At 38.0% G+C, this 23,760-nt stretch overlaps 1 protein-coding gene across 1 annotated transcript in view; it reads left to right on the top strand.

The window, feature by feature from the left end:
* The first annotated feature begins 2,109 nt into the window (after positions 1-2,109).
* DBX2 (developing brain homeobox 2) overlaps positions 2,110-23,760 on the top strand; it is a 39,215-nt gene continuing 17,564 nt past the window's right edge. Inside the window, exons 1-2 of the mRNA XM_004052996.5 lie at positions 2,110-2,733; positions 17,052-17,147. Coding sequence (XP_004053044.4) covers positions 2,331-2,733; positions 17,052-17,147 — 499 coding nt within the window. The 5' untranslated portion in view covers positions 2,110-2,330. The remainder of the gene's footprint in view (positions 2,734-17,051; positions 17,148-23,760) is intronic.

A 23,760-nucleotide genomic window follows, 5' to 3' on the forward strand; every position in this document is an offset into this window, starting at 1 on the left:
AAGACAGAAAGTCAGCAAAAAAAAACAATGGATTTAAACTATATCCTGGAACAAATGGACTTAACAGATATTTACAGAACATTCTACCCAACAACCGCAGAATATACATTCTATTTATCAGTGCATAGAACTTTCTCCAAAATAGCCTCAATAAATTTAAGAAAATTGAAATTATATCAAGCACTCTCTCAGATCACAGTGGAATAAAACTGAAAATCAACTCCAAAGGGAACCTTCAAAACCATGCAAATACATGGAAATTAAATAACCTGCTCCTGAATGATCATTGGGTCAAAAATGAAATCAAGATGGAAATTTAAAAATCCTTCGAACTGAATGACAATACAGACTGTCTTTAGAAAGTTTTCTCTCACGTTTTTCCTTCCAAATTAGAAGTCCTTCCTCAGATGTTACTTGTTTTTCTCCTCCCAGTAGGCTGTGAATTCCCACGAGGCAAGGACCAGATCTTTCTTCTATGTATTCCCAAGACCACCACAAGTGTTCAATAAATATGAAATGCTCAGTAAAGGTCTGCTGACTAAATCAACAAGTGAACGAACATCAGTAGTATAAATCAGTCTTGCAAATAACTTTCCTCCCATTTAGCGGCAGGTCATAAAATTGTCCACTAGCTTAGAAAAAAAAACCAAACTTTATTAATTTAGTTACCTATGCTCATCTTTGATGAAGCTGGGCATTTAAATTCACCATAAGGTGAACTTAAGAAGAATATTTATCTCACTAACCTGGCAACTCTGGCTAGCTTTTAACTAAATTGAGGCCAGAGACCAAATTATTCTTAGGATAAAGAGGAAAAATATAATGTGACTCCAAACTTCACAGACATCCTTAAAAAATCTCATTCTGAATAAATTCATCTAAATTTGGACAGGAGAGTAGCAATGGTAAGTGTTAATTGGCAGAGAGTTCACAGTTTTAACACTCCACTGTTACAGAGTTTCCTAAAGGAGCAGCCTTCCCAAAGTCATCTTGTGGTTAAAAAGCAAGCTTTATTTACACACACACACACACACACACACACACATACACACACAACCATGCTTTTCATCTGTCCAGTTCCCACTTAGCAAACTGTTAATAAATTTTAAAATACTTAAATTTTCAGAAGAAAAAAAAAGACCAGCTGTAATCCTAAGTAACGCAGTGTTTTCATCCCCGTCTCCCTGCAGAGACGTACACAACTACCAATGTCTAGGAGGACCTGGTGGTGGTTTTTTCCCTCTAGGTTTTGGACGCAACCATCTGTCATTTGGCATTTAACCAACTCCGACTATGAGCTCCTTCTCTAGATCAAAACGTATTAGATCCTCTCTTCTAGAGTGAAGGAGCTGTAGGCACCTCTCCCCACAATCCTTAAAAACAAATCTTATTAAAAGGTGACCGGAAATGAGTCACTGGAAACAGAAATTTCTTAAAAGGTCTCCGAGAAAAACACATCTCCTTCTCCCTTATAAAATAAGGGCATCATTCAATACGCAAACAACCCACTCTTTCAGAGGTAACTTTGCAAGGGCGGCACAGCTACAACAGTCTCGGTGATACCTTCCACTGACCCTGATAACAGCCCCTCCAGCCACTAGCGACTCCGTTTACTTCCCCTGGAAGCCCATCAGTTGCTCAAGTGACAACCAACACCGGAGAGCCAGGGTTCGCCCAACAGGAGTACGCGGAGACACCCCAGACGCCAGCGCGTCCCCCCCACCCCCACCCCGCCCTCCGGGCGCTCCAGGCCAGCGTCCACCCAACCCCGCGCCTGGGGGACTGCCTGGGCTCTAGCGAGAGTGCCACGGCTCTGCACGGCAGCGGGGAGGTGGCGAGCGCGCCCGATTCACGTCGTCTCCACGCCCACCTCCTCCCACTACGAGTCCCCTCCCCTTGCCACAGCACTACCCTTATTGTTGGCCGCGTCTGTCACTTTGTGGGGCTGGTGACATGAATGGATGGGCTGGACACACCTTCCGTCCTTCCAGAATAAAAAAAAAAAAAAAAAAAACCCGTCCAGATCTGCATAGAGAGGCGGAAAGACTCCCCCCCGCGCTCCCAGAGCCTATGCTGTCGGCCAGAGAAACTCACAGCTTCCCCCTCCCACACTCACTCCTCCCATCCCTTAAAAAAACGCCCAACGCAAATAAATAATATCGTTCCAAGTCCGCCGCCGTCCCGGGTGGCCTCTCTTCCCTGCCCGGCTCCGCACGCTCCAGCCCTGCGGGAGGCGGCGGCGAGAAGCTGCTGCTCTGGGTGCGGCGCGGAGCGCCCGGGCGACAGGCGGGCGCAAGGCGGGCGCGCAGCCGACCGGTTGGCGCCGCACTATGCTCCCCAGCGCGGTGGCAGCCCACGCCGGTGCGTACTGGGACGTTGTGGCTTCCTCCGCGCTCCTCAACCTCCCCGCTGCGCCCGGCTTTGGCAACCTGGGCAAGAGTTTCCTGATCGAGAATTTGCTGCGGGTCGGGGGCGCCCCGACGCCCAGGCTGCAGCCGCCCGCGCCCCACGACCCGGCGACCGCCTTGGCCACCGCGGGCGCACAGCTCCGGCCCCTGCCCGCTAGCCCAGTTCCCCTAAAGCTGTGCCCCGCAGCCGAACAAGTTAGTCCCGCCGGGGCGCCCTACGGAACGCGGTGGGCTTTTCAAGTGCTCAGTCCCTCTGCGGACAGTGCGAGGCTGCCGGGCCGGGCTCCGGGGGACCGAGACTGTACCTTCCAGCCTTCAGCGCCAGGTGAGCCAGCTCTCCCCTCCCTCCCCAGCCGCGCCCGCGCCCCCAGGCCGGGTGGTCCCGGGATCTGGGAGCGCCGGCGGTGCTCACTGCGCCCAGGGAGAGCCGGTTTGGGAACTTCCTGGAGCATCTCGAGCTTTAGCGGAGATGCCATTTCGGGAGTAGGGGGCCCAGGCGGAGGCACACCACTTTCTGTGATTCTTTTTTGCCCCATCCCATCCCATTCCACGAGCTTCTTTGCTGTTCCCTTCTTTCAACAGGTGGTAGGGCTGCTTAACTTTTTGGCCTTAACTGGGAAACTCTGAGGGTTCTACGGCCTGCCTGGATCAGTCTCAAGGGGTTTCACCAAGTTCAGGGTTTCTAACCTGCCCGCTCCTGTCTCCCGGGCTGCACGACACCAGCTCTCAGAAAAGTTCTTGACAAGGAGAGCTTTGCGCGGCCCAACTTGGGGAGATTTTGCCACTCAAACTGTTAGGATGGTCGGGGTAGCTCAGGAACGCGCGCAAAGATCTTTGGAAGGAGAGTTGCGCAAAGTTCTGGCTTTCTCCACTCTTAAATTTTGGATCACTTTAGGCGCAAAGAAATGAAGGCCGACTTTTTATTTGTGCTGAGCTGAAAAACAGCTGAATTGGCAACTGGAGTAGGAAGTTCACCAATAAATAAGAATTTACCGAAAGAAGGGTAGTTTGGGTTTATTTTAATCACCGTATAAAACCTAACTAGTGGGTCTGGGAAGAAGGATGCCGACAATTTAGGCAAATATTAGCAAATATTATGTAGGGCTCCCTGAAATTGTCAGTGATAAAAGGGAAAAGCCTCTTAGAGACTCAGAAACTGAGACCCAATTGGATTTTTTTTTTTTTTTGGCTGCGTCCTTAAACGATCTTAACTCATTCTTTTAATCCCGATGGGTTTGTCCAGAATGACTAATAGACGCTTTTTCAGCAGTTTCCATTGTCCCAGCAAACTGCCGGATCAAATTTATTGCTAATGGCTTTATAGAATTTAACATGTTTAGAACCTGTCTTGGTCTTTCACTTTGAAATGGTTATTAACAGAATGGAACAAATATAACTATATGAACACCGGTCTCATTCACCTAGTGTAAAACCTAAATGCTAGGGAGCCTTTTTTGCACCCTGAAAGAGGAACAAACAGTTAAGGCAAAGTTTATGGAAATTTGGGCCTCTCTGTTCTTTTTGATGTATTAGAAAAATTAGGCATAAAGCAGGTTCACTTGGAAGAGAGTTAATAAATTATATTTCATAAAAGTAACATTTTCCAGAAAATTTGTTGATTTGCGTAACTTTTGGTGGTTTGGCATTGTGTTGATAGAAGTTATTTTTCAAGGATTCCTAAGCTTTTTCTAATCGTAATTGTCTCCGCCATGAAAAGATATTTAATTTTAACCTTTGCAGATTTCACAGATTGCATTTAAATAAAATAAATGCAAATCAAGTGCAGTTATTTCAATAACCCTCAAAAATAGTTTACTATATTTATTTATTTCAAAATATTGCAACTAAAGATTAAAAGTTTTCCTAACTACATTCTTTTTATTTTTCAAGAACATATTCATTCTTGTACACTTAACTAAAGTGTCCAATTGCAAACATTGTTTTTGGAATAATTACGAGGGTTGTAAGAATTTATATTCCCTTTTGAAGTATTCTAATACAGTTTAAGCATGTATTTTTCCAAATATTTTATTCAACACATTGAAGATATGATGTTCTAGATTAATTTTCATTTGAACAACCTTTGTTTTTTAACAAATTATTCTTGTAAAGAAAACATTAGTTTCTGAAACTAGAAAAATATCTAAAGAAGAAAACTAAAATCTCATGAATTTGACCCCACAAATATGCTGCTTAAAAACCAGAATTTATATTGATTTATCTTTATAATTGGATAAAGAATGTAGTTTTCTGAACATTGCCCCGGTTTTATTTAAATTACAGATTCTTGCCTTACCAAATGTGGGAATTATTTTATGCAGTGTACAATTATGAAATTATAATGGACTGCCAACAATTTTTTCTATCAGGTGGAAATTAGGTGAGGATGAAATAGTGATTTGGTGTTCTGGGGACAGCATAAGAGTTGGAGAAGCTTTGTTTTCGGGAAGATAATACCATATTTTTCTGAAATGTTATCGAACAACCAGTTCTGATCCTTTAGACACTAACTCGGGAGTGGACCACAAAATCTGATTTTAGTAATTTCTGCATGTTGACTACCCACTTTTTTCCCAGACTTAATTTGTTGAGTACACCACATCTAAATTTGCATAAGAAAGCCCCAGAGTTATTTTTAAGTTCATTGGTGAAATATAGCACCGTTTAACTGCGGGATTTATGCTTCTGCATGCATTTTGGTTTCATTATTTTTCGTTATTTTTTGTTGCCTACTATTAAATATACCATATATTTCATTCATTCAGCACATGCTTACTGAGTGTCTCCCATGTATCAGGCTCTGTTCTAGGCCATTGGCATAATCAGTTAACAAAACAGATGACTGTCTCGGCCCTTGTAGAGCTTACATTCCATGTTCTGTACTGCTTTATAGGTTAGCAGCCATTTTCAAAATAGCTCCTTTAATCCTCCTAATAAGCTAATGAGGTGGCTATGGGGATTCCAGTTGTTTTTCTCAATGACTATTTCATTTGCTCATTTTGTTTTTGTCCCAAATATCACTTTAATCATCTATGAACTTGTGAAAGAGAAAAAATTGCCCAAAATCTTCAGACTCCTAACCTTAGGTTAGTCTTTCATTGACTAGAAGAAAATAATGAGGGCCAATTGGATCACCAATTACATAGTATCACAATAATAAATCAGATTGTGATTTTGCCCCTCAGCCCATAGTGGAAGAAATTAGCTTTCCCTTCCCTCTTGTTATGAAATATATTTGAAAGGTGGTGACAGTTAAACACAGTAACACAGATTTACAGGTCATGGATGAAAGTAGAGTTGTCAGTGCTTCATCCCTGAAAATTGTTAAGTTTGAGTATTTACAGCAAGAAAAGCCACACTCCATAGCTATATGTTGTCAAGTTGTTTATATAGAATAGTTTTAAAACTCTAAAAATCAAAGGGCTCAGGGCTAGGGAGGGGCACATTTAGGGCAATATTGAGTAGTAAATAGGTTCTCCTCCAGGGCTTATATCTGAAAAAAGAAAAAATGTCATGGTTGTATTATAGTTTATTAGTGGAAACCAGGAGGTTTTTTGAGTAAACTCTGATTATTAGACATCCTTCCTCAGAAGTTTCCCGATGCCATTATTTGTGACAATATTTGGAAAATATTATGCCTGATTAAAATATTCATGTCTCTGTGTATAAAAGAGGGCCTCAAAATGTAAAATGCTGAAAGATTTAAATTCTCCTGGCTACAGAATGACATCAGTTTTCCAACTGGTGGTTATGCCATCAATTCTCTTCAAAATTAGTGGAACAAATAGTCATGTTTATTAATAACATTTGTTATTTTAAGCATTTTAGAAAATGTTTGACATAAAAATAATTTCCTGAATATAATTTCCTTTATTGTTTATTAAATCTATTCTTGTGCTGCATATGAAAGGATTGGAAAGCAAATGTTCATTCTGGATAGGTGAATTGAACTGCTGTTTTAAAAAGTTGTTTTGCCAAGTAAGTCATTCTGTGTAGTAAAGAAATAAAAGAGCATTAGTATTTTTTTTTTTTCTGGCATTCGGTTAGAATTGTTTCTGACCATCAATACTTAATGTGCACTCTAGTTTTCTTGTCTGTCTCCCAATCCCAAGTACTGTTTACCCATTAATTGTTGACTGTCTGAAACTATTCACACTTATGTCTGGTGCTGCAAACGGTAGTTTTTTCCTCCACTGAGATACACTGAAAGTGTGAAATAAAATGGCCTCTTTTACATTTTAGGCACCTAGGCAAGGGAGAAAAGGGATTTGTGCTTAAGGTGGGGATTCCGTTCTAAGTAAAGACTTTGTGATCTTATTTTTTAAGTCCGAATTTGAGCTTTCTGTTGCTGACACTATGGTTTAGATTCATTTTGACAAATTAAAATCATAGAATTTTGAGTGTTGATGATGCTGATTCAGAACCAGGATGACAACAGGGGATTCTGAATGGGATAGTGATGGGACCTATGCTAGTCCATCACTTTGCTGAGGCCATCACTCCAGTCATCCTTTGGTGGAATTTTTTGAGAATACCAGAACCATATTCTTTCCATATCTGTATATTTTTCTGTAATCTGCTCAACATACCTTTTTATTTAAAAATAACATATTAATAACTTTTACCTAGTTCATGAGTAATCAGCTCTATGGTCCCTAAGTTAATAAACACCTTCAGGTTCAAGGAGAAGTTCTTGCAGTGGATAAAATAAAAGAGACTATTAGAACCAATATCTCTATCTCTCCGTTGCCCCAACACATGCTTCTCTTCTTTGCTTTAACAACAAGCAAATTTCAATCTGGTAATATGTACTAAAACTCTTGAGGTTTAATAATAAAACAGGAGTACATGGAGCAGGCAAATAAGAAGGTTTTAGAACTTTCCACTTACTTAGCTCCATTCCTTTAGGGATTTGAGGGTTATTTTAAGGGGTACGATGGTTTGAATGCCCATAAATTTATGTATGGACTTACGTAGAATTAAATGTAGAATTTAGAGTGCTCAGGGTTATGCTACATAAAGTCAAAAGGATGCCGTATGTTTTGGGCAATTTAAAGGGATTTCTGTGATTGCACCACTGCACTCCAGCCTGGGCAACAGAGCGAGACTCTGTCTAAAAAACAAACAAACAAACAAATAAAACAAAGGGATTGCCAAGGGTGATTTTATTTATATTTGTTTGCCATGGATGTGGCTCAGATATTGGAACCTAAGCTGTGCTTAGACTCCATGATAGTTCTCTTTGGGTGTGCCACCTCCTTCCTGTTCTTAGTGACCACCAGATGTCTTTTTGCTTTAAGAAGATATTTTACAGTTAGATTTGCTGCTGAACAATGAGAGAAATGGTAGCAACTTAAAAGTGAAGGACACAACATCCATGCATGATTTCTGTTTAATCATTGTATTCATAAAATCCTTTCAGATTCTTTGCTATGAAAGTTTATACAAAAATGAAATGTTATTTAAAACATTTAAACAAATGTGTTCTTATGTTAGGGTGGGCATTAAATACAAAGATCTTTTGAGTGTCTTGCTTTGCAGCCCTTAGTACAGTGTTTGTCTACTTAATTTTCGGTTAGAAGAAGCTCTAAGTAAAGTTTTTCTAATTACAGTAGTTTTTCTTTATATATACAATGAAAGGACACAACTTTTAAGTCAGTTTAAATAACTGAGTTTTCGTTCAATACACCTGGAGTCTGTCAGGAATAAAAAGGCAAGTTGTAAAATGAAACAATATGATTTTTATCTAGGAATGCTTGTTAGAATCCTCATTTTAGACTTTATTAGATCATGTTTCTATTTTATACTCTCTTAGTAAGAAATTGGATTTTTGCCTTAACATATAACATACTTACCAGGCCCTTGTATATTTTATTCCAAAATGTTTTATTTTACTTTCAGTAATGTTTCCACTTTTAATGAAATCTCTCTCTTTCATTCTTTTTAGCCTCCAGTCAATACTTAACTTGGCAATGCTGAGTGATCCATCACTCTATATAAAGTTACCATAGCTGATTTCATTTTTAATAGGATTATTCATTTTGTCAACCAGCTATTAGTTGAGAATATTTCAGGGGCACACTTTTGTGAGGTATGTGAACAGTCAACTTAAGGTACTAAAATTCTCTCTGAAACCAAAGATCAAAAAGCCTATAGGAGTTTTTAGACTTTTAGAACCAAAGCATTCAGGAAAAGGAAAGGAAAACAAAAAAAAAAAAGGTTGGGTCTTTTTGTAAAAATTGCTGACTATTTTAATGCCTTCTTGTTTATAAATGATCCACAGATGACTAGATTTTTCACTTTTCTTTCACATGTTCAGGGACCATGCCATAGCAACCTTAATTTTCTGTTGACTCTAAGCGACCATCAGAAATAGAATATACAATATATAGATTTCCACAAAGCCTCTTGAAAAGGCTCAAAATTTCTTGTTCTTTAAAACTTTAAGTCTCTATTATTTTTAAAATTAAAATATGTGAAGGAGTTAATAAGTCATTCTTTGAGAAAATTTACATACATTAAAAAAGGAATAAAAACCGTGACTGCTGGCAAGTTTTTAATAGATAACCTAGGGCTGGATTGAGTTTAGGTGTATTGAACAAGTTTTGTGGTTATATTGGGTCTGAAACAAAAAAGACCATCTGATTGTTTAAAGCTAGAACAGAATAACACCTATTTGTTTACATATTTTCTATAGCTGCTTTTCTATTGAATAGTCATAATGGAGACTGTGTAGCTCACAAACCATAAAGTATTTACTATCTTGCTTTTTATAATATAAGTACGCCAGCGCTTGCTCCAACGTGTAAATGGCAAATTGGTTAAATTTAAAACTACCTATAGCTCTCTGAGCATTCCTGTATTTAAAAGTCTAGATTCAAGGTCTTCAGATTACTGATTCTGTAACCATAAGGAATTCATATAACCTCACAGAGCCTCTCTTTCCTCATTTCAAAATGTGAACAGTGGTAGAGTCAGCATTTGGCTTTAAAGCACATACCTCAAAAGCCCACTGGTAAGACACAGGAAAAGATGTGCAGGACTCCTTCCCACCATTTCACCATAAGCAAATTATTGGTAAAAGGGGCGTTGTGTATAAGAAACCATCCCAAAACTCAGTGGCTTGAAGAACAATTTATTATTTTCTCTTACAGTTTTGTGGGCTGACTGGGCTCAGTTGGGTGGTTCCCACTTAGAATCTTGAGTGATGTTAGATGTCAACTGGGACTAAACTCATGGGAAGGTTTGACTGAGCTGGATGTCCAAGATGGCTACTCACATGGCTGGCACTGATGCCATCTGTTGACTGGTTGCTCAACTGGAGCTGTTTATTGCAGCATTCACACTTGGGCTTTCCAAGTTTCTTGGCCTTTCTATAGCAGAGTGGCTGGATTCTGAAAGGGAGAACACCAAGAGCACACATTCCAAAAACCCATGTGGCTTTGGAACTTTGGACATTCTGATACTTCCAATACTAGGTTATATGAAGCCTTGCAGTTTCTTATCACTTAGTCTTGGAAGTGACATTCTGGAACTTCATAAGACTTAGTTGCAGAAGTTTCAGAATGTCATATCTGCCATGTCTCTTGGTTAAGCAAGTCACCAAGGCCATTCCAAATTCAAAGGAAGAAGAAACAGACCCCACCTTTCAATGGAAGGAGTACCAAATAATTTGTGATCATTTAAAATCTGTCCCAGGATGAAATCAAGATAACCAATATCAGATACACTTCCTGCTAGGTCTGTGTTCTGCTGGAGTAGACCAATGCAGGAATTAATCACACAGAGTGGTATAGCCGGGAGCTCAGGGAACCTTCACAAAGGCTTATAGTATTCTCTTCTGTGACATAGACTTTATAATAAAAAGCAAGGAATCTCCTCGAGTTTAGATCATTTTTTCAGAGCGTTCTAATGGAGACTCCCTGAAGGGTAAGGCAGCAGAGGTGATGACCCTGGGCACCTGTGATGGTCATGGTGAACTAACGTCCCACAGCTGGAGGGAAGCCAGACCCTGTCAACTTGTTGGTGTTGTGAGGATAGATAAGATGTGGCTGGAAGTGTTCACACAAATGCTTGTCATCACCTGTTGCTACAGCATGTTGTTACTGCATAGCAGCTTTCCCTTTGGCCCTTCTTTATTCCGCTGCATCCCGTCCACCACTGCCAGGTGAACTTTTCTCGAATGTAGTGTTCATCATGTCACCAAGCTACTCAGGAAAACCTAAATTATCCAATTTGACTACAGATTAAATGAAATTACCTAGTTTGGCCTTTAAGGCCTTCATTCCATCAACTGCATGTAACTCTTCTAGCCGCATTGCTTAATGTTCACCCGTGGGGCCTTGTCCCAGTAGCCAGGCTGGTCTCCTTCACCTGCCCCATGTGTTAACACCATCCTTGCCTCTTTTCCTTTGTCCCTGCAACCTTTTCTTCTTGGAATGGTTTCATTCTCTTCTTTTGCCCTTCCAAGTACTTTCCAAATCAAGGCCCTGATTAAGATGTTTCTCCTGCTTAAAGCCTTCTTTGAACAAGCCTTTCTTAAAATATCCTTTTCTTTTTATTCTGTATTTCAGTAGAAGTCTGCACAATACTGCTTTTTTATGTGCTGTTTTAGTCTTGATCTCAGATTATATACTAATGGCAGGAGGAGAGGCTAACATTTATTGAATGTCCACGATGTGTCAGGTGTTGTTTTATGTTCTTTTCACGGTCTCATCCTTGCTCTATATTATAATCACCTACAAAGTGAAAAAATGTTATGCGGGTGTCCAGTCCTAGCCAGCCTGATTTAAAACAATTGGTGTGGGGGCTAGGCATCTGTATCTTTGAGAAGCAGCCCAGACAATTCTAATGTGTATTCAGGGTTGAGAACCACTGGCTATGGATGTGCACAGTATGAATTTTGTTAGATTGCATCTCCTTGGGGAGTGTGTCAGGTTTCACTGAACAAAACTGAACTTGGAGTAACTGAGAAATTTACATTTCATTTCATTAACCAGCAGACTCAAATCTGTAAGTTAAAGAATATTAAAAAATATAAATTATTCCAGGAAGGAAACTCCTTTTTCAATCTTTGTAGTCCCAGCACACAGTGCAGTGCTCAGCACTTAACAGATAGGCAGTACATACTATTTGCCCTAAATTGAAAGGATAGAAGCAAACAAGTAGACACTGCACTGATATATCTTCTCATGAGCTGTACCAAAACATTAAGACCCTTTGTTTTTCTGTCTTTAAAACACTTTTGAGGCAAAAAATGCGGGCTTCTCTTGTTTTCTGATAAACAGAAAAGCAAAGGATGAATTTACCTAACTTGCTATGCGTGGTGATTGAAGGCAAGGTTTGCAATTAGATCACATAAACGAATTACTTTCAGATGCACTAAGTATTAAAATAAATCAAACTTCATTAGCTAATTGATATTTCTTTGTTCTAACTATTCAAGATAGATGTTTGCTGCTCTTTGGAGTCTTGTTTTGGGTGCCCTCCACCCTAGACTGTCGGTTGAATTGTGTATTATTTGCAAGTCAGAAGTTTAGATTTTTGACTTCTTAGTGGCCACGTACCTGGCATGTGAAGGAGGTCATTAAAACCATCCTTTTGGAATTATTTACTTCCCTGTCATTCTTTATTATTATTTTATTTATAATTTATTAATTTTAATTTATTATTTATTAATTATTATTTAGTTAATTATTTTAATTCATTATTCATTAATGATTAGTTTTAATTAATTTATTATTAATATTATTATTTGTTATAATAATATTCTTAATTATTTACTTCCCTGTCATTCTTTCCTAGAGGTTTTTTTTTTTTTTCTTCCCCCCAGTGGTTGCCTTAGTAAGATACTTTGGAACCTTCTATCATTTCTCCTCATCCTTCTTAAATGCAGTGGTTCCTGAAATTTATTTGAAGGTTTTATTAGTGGTCTTTAGTATTCTTCCTTCGAAATGTCAGTTCAAGTCAGTTAGTACCATAATTTGTTTGTATTGCTAATAAGAATGTGGTTTCACACCATTTAGGTTCCTGATGTTCTTCTCCATTACTAAAGGAGAATAAAAAGAACAAAAAACAATTTAAAAAATTATTGTTTTCTAGAAAACAGAATAATTTCTCAGTAGCTAAACTTGTAACCTTGCTTGGCTATGGGATACTTGTATCACAGAACCATCTAGTCAGCTAAGTTAAAAAAAATCAGGCTAGTTCACCATTAGGTTGGCTATAAGTTCCCATCTTAAATAAACATGCAAGATAAAAGATATCTTGAATCTGTATCTTCAAATAAGTCATACGGAAAGTTCATGAAGTTTTCTCTGAATACATAATTTTAGTCATTTGGATTCAGACAAGCCCCAGTTTAGTTCCAAAATTTTTAAGTCATTTTGTTTGTAACTCATAACAGTTTCACACAGAAATTGGAAGCTTGATTGGTAGGTGTATCAGTCAGGGTTCTCTAGAGGAACAGAACTAATAGGATATATAGGCATATATATATAAAGGGGAGTTTATTAACTATTAACACAAGATCACAAGGTCTCACAATAGGATGTATGCAAGCTGAGGAGCAAGGAGAGCCAGTCTGAGTCCCATAACTGAAGAACTTGGAGTCCAATGTTTGAGGGAAGGAAGCAACGGAGAAAGATGTCGGCTGGTAGGCTAGGCCAGTCTAGTCTTTTCACTTTTTTCTGCCTGCTTTATATTCTATCTGCTCTGGCAGCTGATTAGATAGTGCCCACCCAGATTAAGGGTGGGTCTGCCTCTCCCAGCCCACTGACTCAAATGTTAATCTCCCTTGCAACACCCTTGCAGACACACCCAGGACCAGTACTTTGCATCCTTCAATCTAATCAAGTTGACACTCAGTATTAACCATCATAGTAGGATATGAAATTTGGAGTGTCTCGAGATGTTGTGTTAATACAACCTGACGTCATGCTGTAGAACCTGAACTGTTTATATTTTTTTCCAGAGGAAAGGCCATTTTTTTTTTCTCTCTCATGGAAATCTTGGGAGATGTGTCAGTTGTCCAGGGTCTAGCTCTTACTGAATAGCTGGCAGAGTTATGGTGCATGAAATCTCTATCCCTCATGGCTAGTAATTAATTATTATATTAAATCTTTATTGTTTTTCTCGTCCTTTTTTCTTTTAATTTGTTGTGAGCAGTCATAATCATATTTCAGATGTGTCGAATGTTAATGAATCAATGAGATAGCATGTGTTTAATTTGTAGCTAGTCCAGTGCCTGATATATAGTAAGCACTCCTTAAATATTATCATTATAAATATTGTTCAGTGAGCCTACAATTAATCATTTCTAACATGATAAATGATTAAGCAACTGCATCTAGATGTCACTGATGGGTTTGAAATGCATTTTATCTAGGATCAAATTACCTTTTCTACCTTTTTCAGAGCACCTTCCAAGTAGTTCTTAAGGGTTTACAGCACATCTATCAACTTGTCACTTTGTTTTCATCAAAGCAGAGTTTCCTGTTTTGGTCATTACTTAAAAAAAGTATATGGTTCACTAAAGTTAAAAGTGTGATACATATATATATACCTTCAATGCAGTGCATTGTTTTAAATGGTGATTTCTTAAGGCCATTCAGTGCTCCTGCAATCACGTGCTCACTGGATTAGCATTTGACTTAGGTCAAAATAGGAACATGTAAAAAAAAAAAAAAGCACTTAATTGGAATTTTACAGTGATTTTCACATAAACCAGCTTAAACAAGATGTATTTATGTATAGCAATCAGGAATTGACTCAAACTCGTGTGTAAATATGCGTGTCAAAAAAGTGATTTAAAATGGTGAAAAATTGTACACAATAGAACTTCAAGCCTGGTCACATCACAAAATGTGAAGAAGTCCAGTTCTTTAGTCAAAACTAGAATTGTTACTGTAGATTATGATTACTTTTTTTGCAATTACAGATTTTGATACCATCATTTTGATTACAGCTTTTTTATATTAAGATAGGGTAATGTAGAGAGATATAATAGACTATTCAATGAAAATGGTTTTTCTGGTTAAATTCAGCATTAAGATCAGATATCTGTAAACCACATTTATCACTAAGAATTTAATTGATCATTTATTTTAAGTAAACCATCCATTTTAAAAATATTTTATTTTCCCACTTTTAGGGCCCTAGGGTTGGGATGAGAAACATTTTGGTTAGAATAGAAAAATTTGTCATATATATATGTATATATAAGGATGCAATATGTATGCAATATATACACACACACATATTGCATACATATTGCATCCTTATATTAATGATATCAGTAGTATGATCACATTTTCTATGCCCTAATTAAGCAAAAAACAAAACCAAAACCTTTTTTTTTGTTTTCTGTTTCCAGTTAACATGGTAAATGTTTAATTTTATGTCAGCAAATGTAACATTACTGAGTCTTTTTTTTTGTTTTACCTCAAAAGACAAGAACAATAACAACAAAAGTCCAAAACAAAACAGCACAAGAGCCATCATTTTATTATTTATAGAATGTTTATCTTGGAGGGGAAATAAGTTAGCTAACAGAAATGCTTGAAAATAAACATAATTAGGCAACTTTTATATTTCTTCTTTCTGAAGTACTTCATATATCCATAGCAATAATGAAAATGTAAATCTGCATAAATAATGCCATACTCTTGTAACATAATTTAAGATGTAAAATTCAAATGAAATGATTTATAATTTCCATGACGGTTTTATAGTCAATATAAGAACAACTTATGATAACAATGAAACTTCAAAAAAATTTATAAAACTTTTTGAACATCAGAATTGGTTTCCTTTTTATGCCTTTGCTTAGTGGCCATATTTTCAAAACAGCATTAAAACAAACACTTGATTCTTTAAAAACCCAAGTATTTAAAAAAAACCTAAAAGCATTAATGTTAACAACTTCCCATTGTGTGCTAGGAAGAAAACTGCATTTGTGATTAGTTTGCAATTTTAAAGCACCCAGAACCCTGAAATGCTATAAAAATTCTTGTTGGAAACTATACTTATTTTGATACATCCTTCAAAGAAATTGTGAAAATAAATATAAACAGCTCATCAGTTCGTTAAAATGCAAGTCTGAAATTACTGTGTTCTTCAAAAAGGTATGTAGTCATATGGAAACAATATTCACGAATGTGATTAAGAAAAGGAAAGAAGTTGTCCCTTGAATATGAAAGAATAATAATAAAAATATTTATTTTCAAGTCATGTTTTAGATTTCAAGGTCATCAGTTATGAGAGACACCATGTTTTAGGATGGGCCAGGAAGCAGGGGAAGGATTAATTCTTGATCCTCATTCTTTCCCTAAGACCAGGGAAGTTTTCTGTTTGTTAGTTTGGAAGACCATTTGTTCATTTACTAAAAAATTTTTGACTGTTTAGAATGTGCTAGGCACTCTGTTGAATATGTCATGGTATGGGCAAGTGCCCACTTTAGGCAATCTCCACCTACAGTTATATTGTATTAAACCTATTCTATGAAAGGACATGGTGTGTCTAAGGCACTTAACCAAAGCATAGCATACAGTAAGTGCTCAATAATGGAGAGTTATTATTCATGTTTTATCCTTTATAGCTGTTCCCATCTACTGAGGAACAGAGTTTAACTTAAAATGTTAAATTCAAAGGGGATGATTCATCATTTCTATGATGGTTTTATAGTCAAAATTATAGAACAACTTATACTAATGAGACTTCAAAAAAAGTTTATAGAAGTTTTTGGCCACCAAAATGGGTCTCTCTTTCATACTTTTGCACAGGAGTAATAATAAATAGTTGATGCATTTCTCCTGAAAACTTTATGAATAGATTATTTTAATAAAACTGTGCAGAGCAGAATTACATGGCAACTCACTATACTAGAAACACATGTATCTTCAGGGTGACTAGATTACTCGAGATAAAATGGGATTATTCTCAAATACTTTAAGTCATGTAAATGTGATCAGAAACACCACTTTTTATTATGGAATTGCTCAGTAAATTTACTCTTACCAACTTTGGAATCCAACTAACTATATGTTTCAAAGAACCATCTGAAAATAAGCAAAGAGATATAAACTTTAAAAATTAAATGTAAGCACATAACATTTAAATCATTTCTTGGTAAGTAGGATATCTAGAGCTGTGCTATTTAATGTAACCCCTAGTCGTATGAGTCTATTTAAATATAAGTGAATTTAGAGTAAATATGCAGTTATTCATTATACTAGCTACATTTTAAATGTACAGTAGCTGTATGTGGGTAGCAGATACCATTTTGAACAATACAGACATAGACATTTCCAATCATCACAGATAGTTTTCTTGGACAGTGTTGTTCTAGGGTATTTTAAATAAAGGAATATTTGATGTTTACTATTTATAGTGATGACCTCACAGAAAATGATCTAAGAAGCTTGGTGTTTCATAGTCTCTTTGCGTCTTTTCACTACCCCTCTCAAATCTTGATGAGATTATTTGGCATGCTCTTTGACAGACAAAGGCTACTTTATAATAACTTTAATTTCAATACAAATTAAAACTAAGCAAAGTATTTACTCAATGACTTTTAGGAAACTGGAGTTTTGAATATTGTCTTAAAGAAATGGCTAATCAATGAGATCAATGCTTTCTCCGCAGCACCGTCCAAACCTTTCCTTCTGAGTGCCCCGCCATTCTACTCGGCGTGCTGCGGTGGGTCCTGTCGGCGCCCTGCATCCTCCGCTGCTTTTCCAAGTAAGTTTTTGTCCTTCATCAGCAATGCCTCAGTTATTCTGTAAACCAAAGCTGCAGGATTTAATGTGCTCTGGAAAACTAATTGGTAATGCAGTGGCAAGGAGCTAATTCCTCACTAAAAGTCACAGTGATCCTATTCAAGAGGTTTCCAGAGATTTATCAAACCTCCGCACACTGAGCAATTGTGAGCAGTTCTAATGGCATTGAAACCCAGGGCCGACACATCACCAAAAGCAACTTGTTTTCCATTTGATATAAAAGATCTCGGAGGGACCAGTTTGGCTTTTCTGAAATGTGTAGCAACACTCCTTTAAAGAAGAGGAAAAAGGAAAGGAAGGAAGGCAAAAAATTGTGCTGTGTAAAATTTCCATTCTGCTTAAAATGTAACACAGAAAGTCACTAAGTGTCTATGGAGAATAATTTAAAATTGTCAAGATCGTGAGAGGAGATAAATCTCTCCTTTTTGGCATCTTGAAGGTAACCAACCAGAACTGTTGGAAATATTTTCAAGAGAACTCTTCTCCCAACATTATAAAAGCAACATTTTAGTAGAGTCTAGGGGTGGAGTGAGAATGACAGACTTTCAAAATCTCGCAGTGTGCGCACACTCTCACACTCAAAGGAAAAACGCAGGCCTAAAAGTAAAACTCCCCTTGGTCTTGAGATTTCTGGATTAGATGAGAACATCTAGGCAGGGAATTTGAGTTTATGGTAAAGAGATCCAGTGGAGGGGTGCATTTCTTTCAGCTGCCCAAGAGAAAACACTTATTCAGCTTAACAGCTCTGTCAGGTGAAAAGTGAAATAAGAGTTGAGTCAGGCTCTTGTGCCGAACCCCATCACGGTTGAATTCAGATCTCTGCTGCCTCTGTGCATGTGTTTTGGGAATGGTTCAGGAAAGCAGTTGCTCGACAGAATAATTCCTGACAAGTGAGGCAGCAAATGCTGGCGGTTTAATGAGCTGCAGGCTCTAAGCATCTCTTTAGGGGGCTGATACTTTCCCACAGAGCACTTTACATGGCTGGGACCCGGCCACAATGGGTGACAGACCCGTGACCAATCGTCACTTTCACTCGACTCATCCACACGCGACCTCACCACGATTTTTCACTCTGCAGATGAACTTTAGGAACCATTTCACATGGAAAAGGCTTGGGCAAGGGTCAGTTGCCCTTTTGTATGGTCATAAAGCAAGGCTCTGTGTGTCAGTCTTTTCTCCTGTCTCACATTCCAAGTGAATTTCTGGACACCATTTAAAGCACTTGACTGAAAAATAAAGCAGTGAATGAAACTGACTTTTATAGACTCATTCTAGCTCATCTTCCCATATAACCCTGTCTACCTGAAAAGGGATTTAGTGGATGAGCTGAGTGTATACAGGGACTTGCTGAATACATAGGGCCCATTATCAACTGTGGGGATTGTTTATTAACCGGGACTGATACACTACTATTTTGGAAGTGACCTATTAATTGTCCATTTAACTAGAATGTATTGAATTCAAACAGAAAAATAGAAACCATGACTAAACCTTTTACTCGCTCCTTCAAGGTGGTCTCCTGTGAGGGCAATTGAAAACTCTTGTGCAAATTAAGGAGACATTTATCACTATATATTAGAGTATCAGGAAAAGACTTCTGGAGTAGAGACCTAAAACCCAAATATCTGATACCGTATCATGATGGCATCGCTGTGGAATTAAATCTTCAGTGTTAGATTTCGGGAGTGGAGATCAAAAGAGGTCCCACACTTAGCTTCAGTTATTTCATCATGATATGATACTGGGTTTTTACTTCAGAAAATCTCTGGCAGTTCAGGTAAGTGGAAATGGACAAAAAATTCCATGTAATAGGTGGACAGACATTCATGTGCGTGTGTGTGTGTGTGTGTGTGTACTTATTTTATAGGGACATTTGAAGCGTCTCAAGCCATCAAAGTTTGGGCCAGTTTACTAGATAGAAAAGAAAGGTTGGGTCAGTTCAGTAAATAGAGCATGTAAAAGTAATGCTAAAGACGTTTTCTAGATGACTTTATCTTCTCTGCTGCTTGAAAAATTACTTTAAGCAGGTCTTATTTTTCTCCATCTGCTTCCCAGTCCTTTCTACTTTGTGCCTTTTGCATAACTCTTGTAAATTGTAGTGTTTATCCCTGGAGGTTTATGAAGTCCTGTGTTTATCTTTTTCTTAAAAATAAATATAGAAGCTGAAAATCAGTACAGCTCTAATCAAGGATAGAAAATGATGCACTTGGTTTGGCTTCATTTCTAAAGTTGGCATTTTAAAACAGTTTAGAGATCCCACAGGTGATTTTAATAAACGATAGTTTCTCATATTATTAGTTATAACTCTAAAATGAATTTCATATTTTCTTATTTATAATGTTCATTTGTATTAACAGCAAATAATAACATGGTAGAATTAAGCTGTCAATAAAGAATTTTACATAAATAACCAGGATACCAAGGTACAGTTAATAAGGTTTACATCTGTACAATAATCTTCTTTAATTTAAGGCATTTACTAGATTTTCTTTTTTTCTCCTTTTTCTAATAATAAGAATGATTTTTATGCCCAGGTCTTTGTATTATTTAACATTGTACAAGCAAAGGAAAATGTACTGTCCAAATAAACTTGCATTAAGTTTCAGCTCAGCCAAAATTAGGTTTATATTAAAAAGTTTAATAACTGATTAAATCAATGGCCCTCATCATTGTTTCACAATATTGCTTCACTCTTTCCAAAGAGTAGGATCAGACCAGCACATTTTTAACTACGCGAGTGAAGTATAATTTTGACTCTTAACATGATTCATTTATTTAATATTGATTTAGTTTTTCTTGTTAACTTCTTAGATTTACGACTGACTTCCCATTGCAATGTGGTAACAATCATTCATTCAATGGCCTTCTCACATATAGTAAATAGTTTAATAGGCTATTTAAGCACAACACTTACAGTGGGGAAAAATTAAAAGGCAGTGGTAACAGTTCTTCCCTCACCCAAAGCAGTGTATGGAAAATCTTTGATATTACAACCACAAGGTTCTTTTCAAAATAACATATTTCTCAAATAACATGAAATGGAAAGTTGTGGAAATTATGTAAATAATGACTTTTTAAAAATTACTTAAAGTGTAGGAATCTTAATGGTGTAAACTAGCTGATTGAATTAATCAGATAATTATTTTGTTTCATCTTTGAGTATCCAACTTGAATTTGACCTTTGAATTTTATGCCTTAAAAGACAAAGGTTAAATCTGGAGCAGCGTTATAAAGGTTTGAGCCAAGTATTCTTCTGAAACAAACTGCTGCGCCTTTTGGGAGATGAACTTATATTCTACATTTTAAGATAATTATGCTATCTTCTTCTTCTTGTTAAAACTTAAAAAAAACGTAATACACTCTCCAAGTTTGAATTTTTAAGATTGTGTTGAAGGCAGAAAGGAAGGGACATTATTTTTCTAATTGTGAATGTATGTTGATTCTATGAGTTTCATGGTCAAAGATGGGGAATGCTCTGATTAGTATTCTTGCCACCTGTACTTTCTGTGTTCTCTTTTACTACTCTCAGCTGGAGTGGCCAGTTGACTGAGGACACTGACCAGATCTGTGGAAATCTACAAAATGCTGCATACAATTTTTAAATAAGGATTAATCTTAGCACTGTAAGATCTTCAGAGGGATGCAGAGTTTTTTTTCTAATATAAAAAGGAGGCTAATTATATTGTCTAAAACATAATCGAGTTTGTGCAATAAGTTGAATAGGTGTTGACTTCTCAAAAGTACAGGGAGGGGTGTTCCATAGATAAATGGCATTCAGTCAACCAAGAACAATGTTTAAAGGAGTCAGAGACTCAAAGACAATAGATTTTCCAAGTTGATGGCTCTATTCAGCAGTTCTAGAGAGGCAGTGAAAGTATTGGAGTAATATTCCTGGAATGGAGTTCCTTTTCTCCCCAAATGTTCCTAAGCAGTAAAGGGTGGGTGATGGGTGGGGGAGGGTAACTGCTTAACAATATGGGGTGGTTTTCTCTGATCTTGTCTATAGCCCTAGTCTGAGCATAACATGAAATCTAACAGGGCTGCTTATGAAGTCCTGATTTTTGGTTTCCAAAAACAAGTGAAGAGTAGGGGAGGGGGAGAATGACTGAATAGAACAAAGCAGGAAAGCGTACTGTCAGCTCAGTATGTGTCTACAAAATGATACACGGTTGTTGGATTGTGCTTTTGGAAATAGACCATCCAGAACAAGAGACATCAGAGTACTACTGGACTCTGAAATGGTCAGACTGCCTGCACCTGTTCAGTTCTGGAGGCCCACTTTAAAAGGTACATTGAACAAACTCTCATATAAAAACCAGGTTAAGAGGTATACAGCAACTTAAAATAGCAAAGACTCTGTATGACTAGTCAGGAATTTTGGGAAAAAAATTGAGTATTTTTGTCCTGGAGAAGAGAAACGCTAGGGAGAACATGAGAGTTTTCTTTAACTCAGGTCTACTGTATGCAAATAGATGTAAAGTGTAGAATTGGGACCAATGAGTGGAGCTTAGGGAAAGTTAATTTTTGGCTTGTTATAAGGGAATGATTTCTAGCAAATCAAGCTGTTTGATAAGTATTATCATGTGGCACCCCCACATACAAGATTATATAGAAACAGAAGGATAGACTTTTAATTTAAATCACACAGGTTTGGCAAATGCTGTGTCTTTTCTCTCCAAACTTCAGATCTGCAAAAATTACATCTCTCTCTCTCTCACTCTCACTCACTCACTCACACACACACACACACACACGCTTGAAAATAAGAAGGGTAAGGAAGCTCTTCATGAAAGAGAAGCTCCTGAAAGATAGGAGGTAGGAAGTCGCAACTGTGAGGAATATTGCAGCAGGAAAAGGTGAGCCCACAGACAAGAACCATCCCCCATTTGAGGAAAATTGACTCCAGGAGGGAGAGACACAGACTCAAGGTTTGAAATGAGCTACTTTTGAGGAAATAGTTAATAGAGGCTGATGGTGTTGTAGCTAGCCTGTTGGAGAGGCCTGGATTAAACAAATGACCTCTTATCCCTTTCAGTTCTGAGAAGCTATTGAATCTATATAAAAGGATGAAAGAATTCTGTTTCTGAAAGTGTTATTGGTAGCTCCTGGCTTGAGTTATCCTGAAATAATGATATTTTTTACTAAAAACCTTGAGAGGTTTAGATTCAGTGGTGCTTCATAGACTTACGCTATCATTTTCCTTACAAAGTCGGGGGATACTGACTTATGAATTAGTTTTTAATATGGAAAAACTGTAAACTTAGAAAGCAAACCTTTAACAACATGGCTTGTTAGAAGTCACCTTTATATAGCACTCCTTGGCCTACCTCAGGGTAGCCCAGGTTGCGAGCAAAGGCTGGAACAGAACAGGAAACAGAGAGAAGGCCAGTGCCATGGCAGGTGCTGGAAGCTATGCTGGGGCAAAGAGTAGCACTGGACATGCATGATCCAGAAGCCTTTATAGAGCTTCTCGAAGCAATAGGTGAAAGGATATGGGACAAAGGAAGTGTCCCCGAATGGGATCAATGATCCAGAGATTAACATGAGTTATTGGTGAGTCTAAACATCACACACATTACTGGCAAGCTGTTCACAGTATCAGATGCTTTTGAATTGCAGTGGTGTAGATAGACAGGCCAGAGCTGCAGCTATTTGCTCTTGGTCTGATGTTTAGAAAGTGACTGGATAAGGTCTGTCTTTGTTTGGTAGTGCTTGCTGGCTGCTACAAACACCATTGCCCTGTCTTCAGAGTTAAGTCATGATTTCCGGAAGTTGAGGCAATAGGGAGAGGCGATGATGATCACTAGATTGTCCAATGCTGTGTTTCTCTGTCTCCCTCAACCTCCCCTCCTTAACAATATCATGAACACACAGCATACCTCCATTTGTAGCGCCCTTCACTGGGCCCTTCATACAGGGCTGCTGGGGAAGACGGCAATTAGGGAGCTTGTCAGGATCCAGGGAATCCTGGAATCCAGGGAATCCAGGGAATCATGACTTTGAAAAGTTTTCTATCCCAGGTCATTCTTTATTTTTATTTATTTATTTATTTATTTTTATTTTTATTTTTTTTAAGATGGAGCCTTGCTCTGCCGTCTAGCCTGGAGTGCAGTGGCGTGATCTCGGCTTGCTACAACCTGTGCCTCCCAGGTTCAAGCACTTATTCCTGCCTCAGCCTCCTGAGTAGCTGGGATTACGGGCACGCACCGCCACACCTGGCTAATTTTGGTATTTTTAGTAGAGACGGTTTCACCGTGTTGGCCAGGCTGGTCTCAAACTCCTGACCTCAGGCAATCCGCCCACCTCCGCCTCCCAAAGTGCTGGGATTACAGGCATGAGCCACTGCGCCCAGCCTATTCTGGGTCATTCTGCTATTTTAATGTAACTCTTGCCACTTTCCCACTTCTTTCCCTGCCCACTCGTACCTTTGACAATCTTTGATGTAATTTGACAAAGGCATTGATTTGCCTCCCTCTGCTTTGATGTGTGACTTTAATTGCACAACTTAACTTTCTAGAGCCTAGTTTGTTCCTGTAAACAATGGGGGTGGTAATTTCTTCTTCCAGGGATTGTTG

The sequence above is a fragment of the Gorilla gorilla genome, chromosome 10, assembly GCF_029281585.2.
Source record: "Gorilla gorilla gorilla isolate KB3781 chromosome 10, NHGRI_mGorGor1-v2.1_pri, whole genome shotgun sequence".
NCBI classification, from domain to species: Eukaryota; Metazoa; Chordata; class Mammalia; order Primates; family Hominidae; genus Gorilla; species Gorilla gorilla.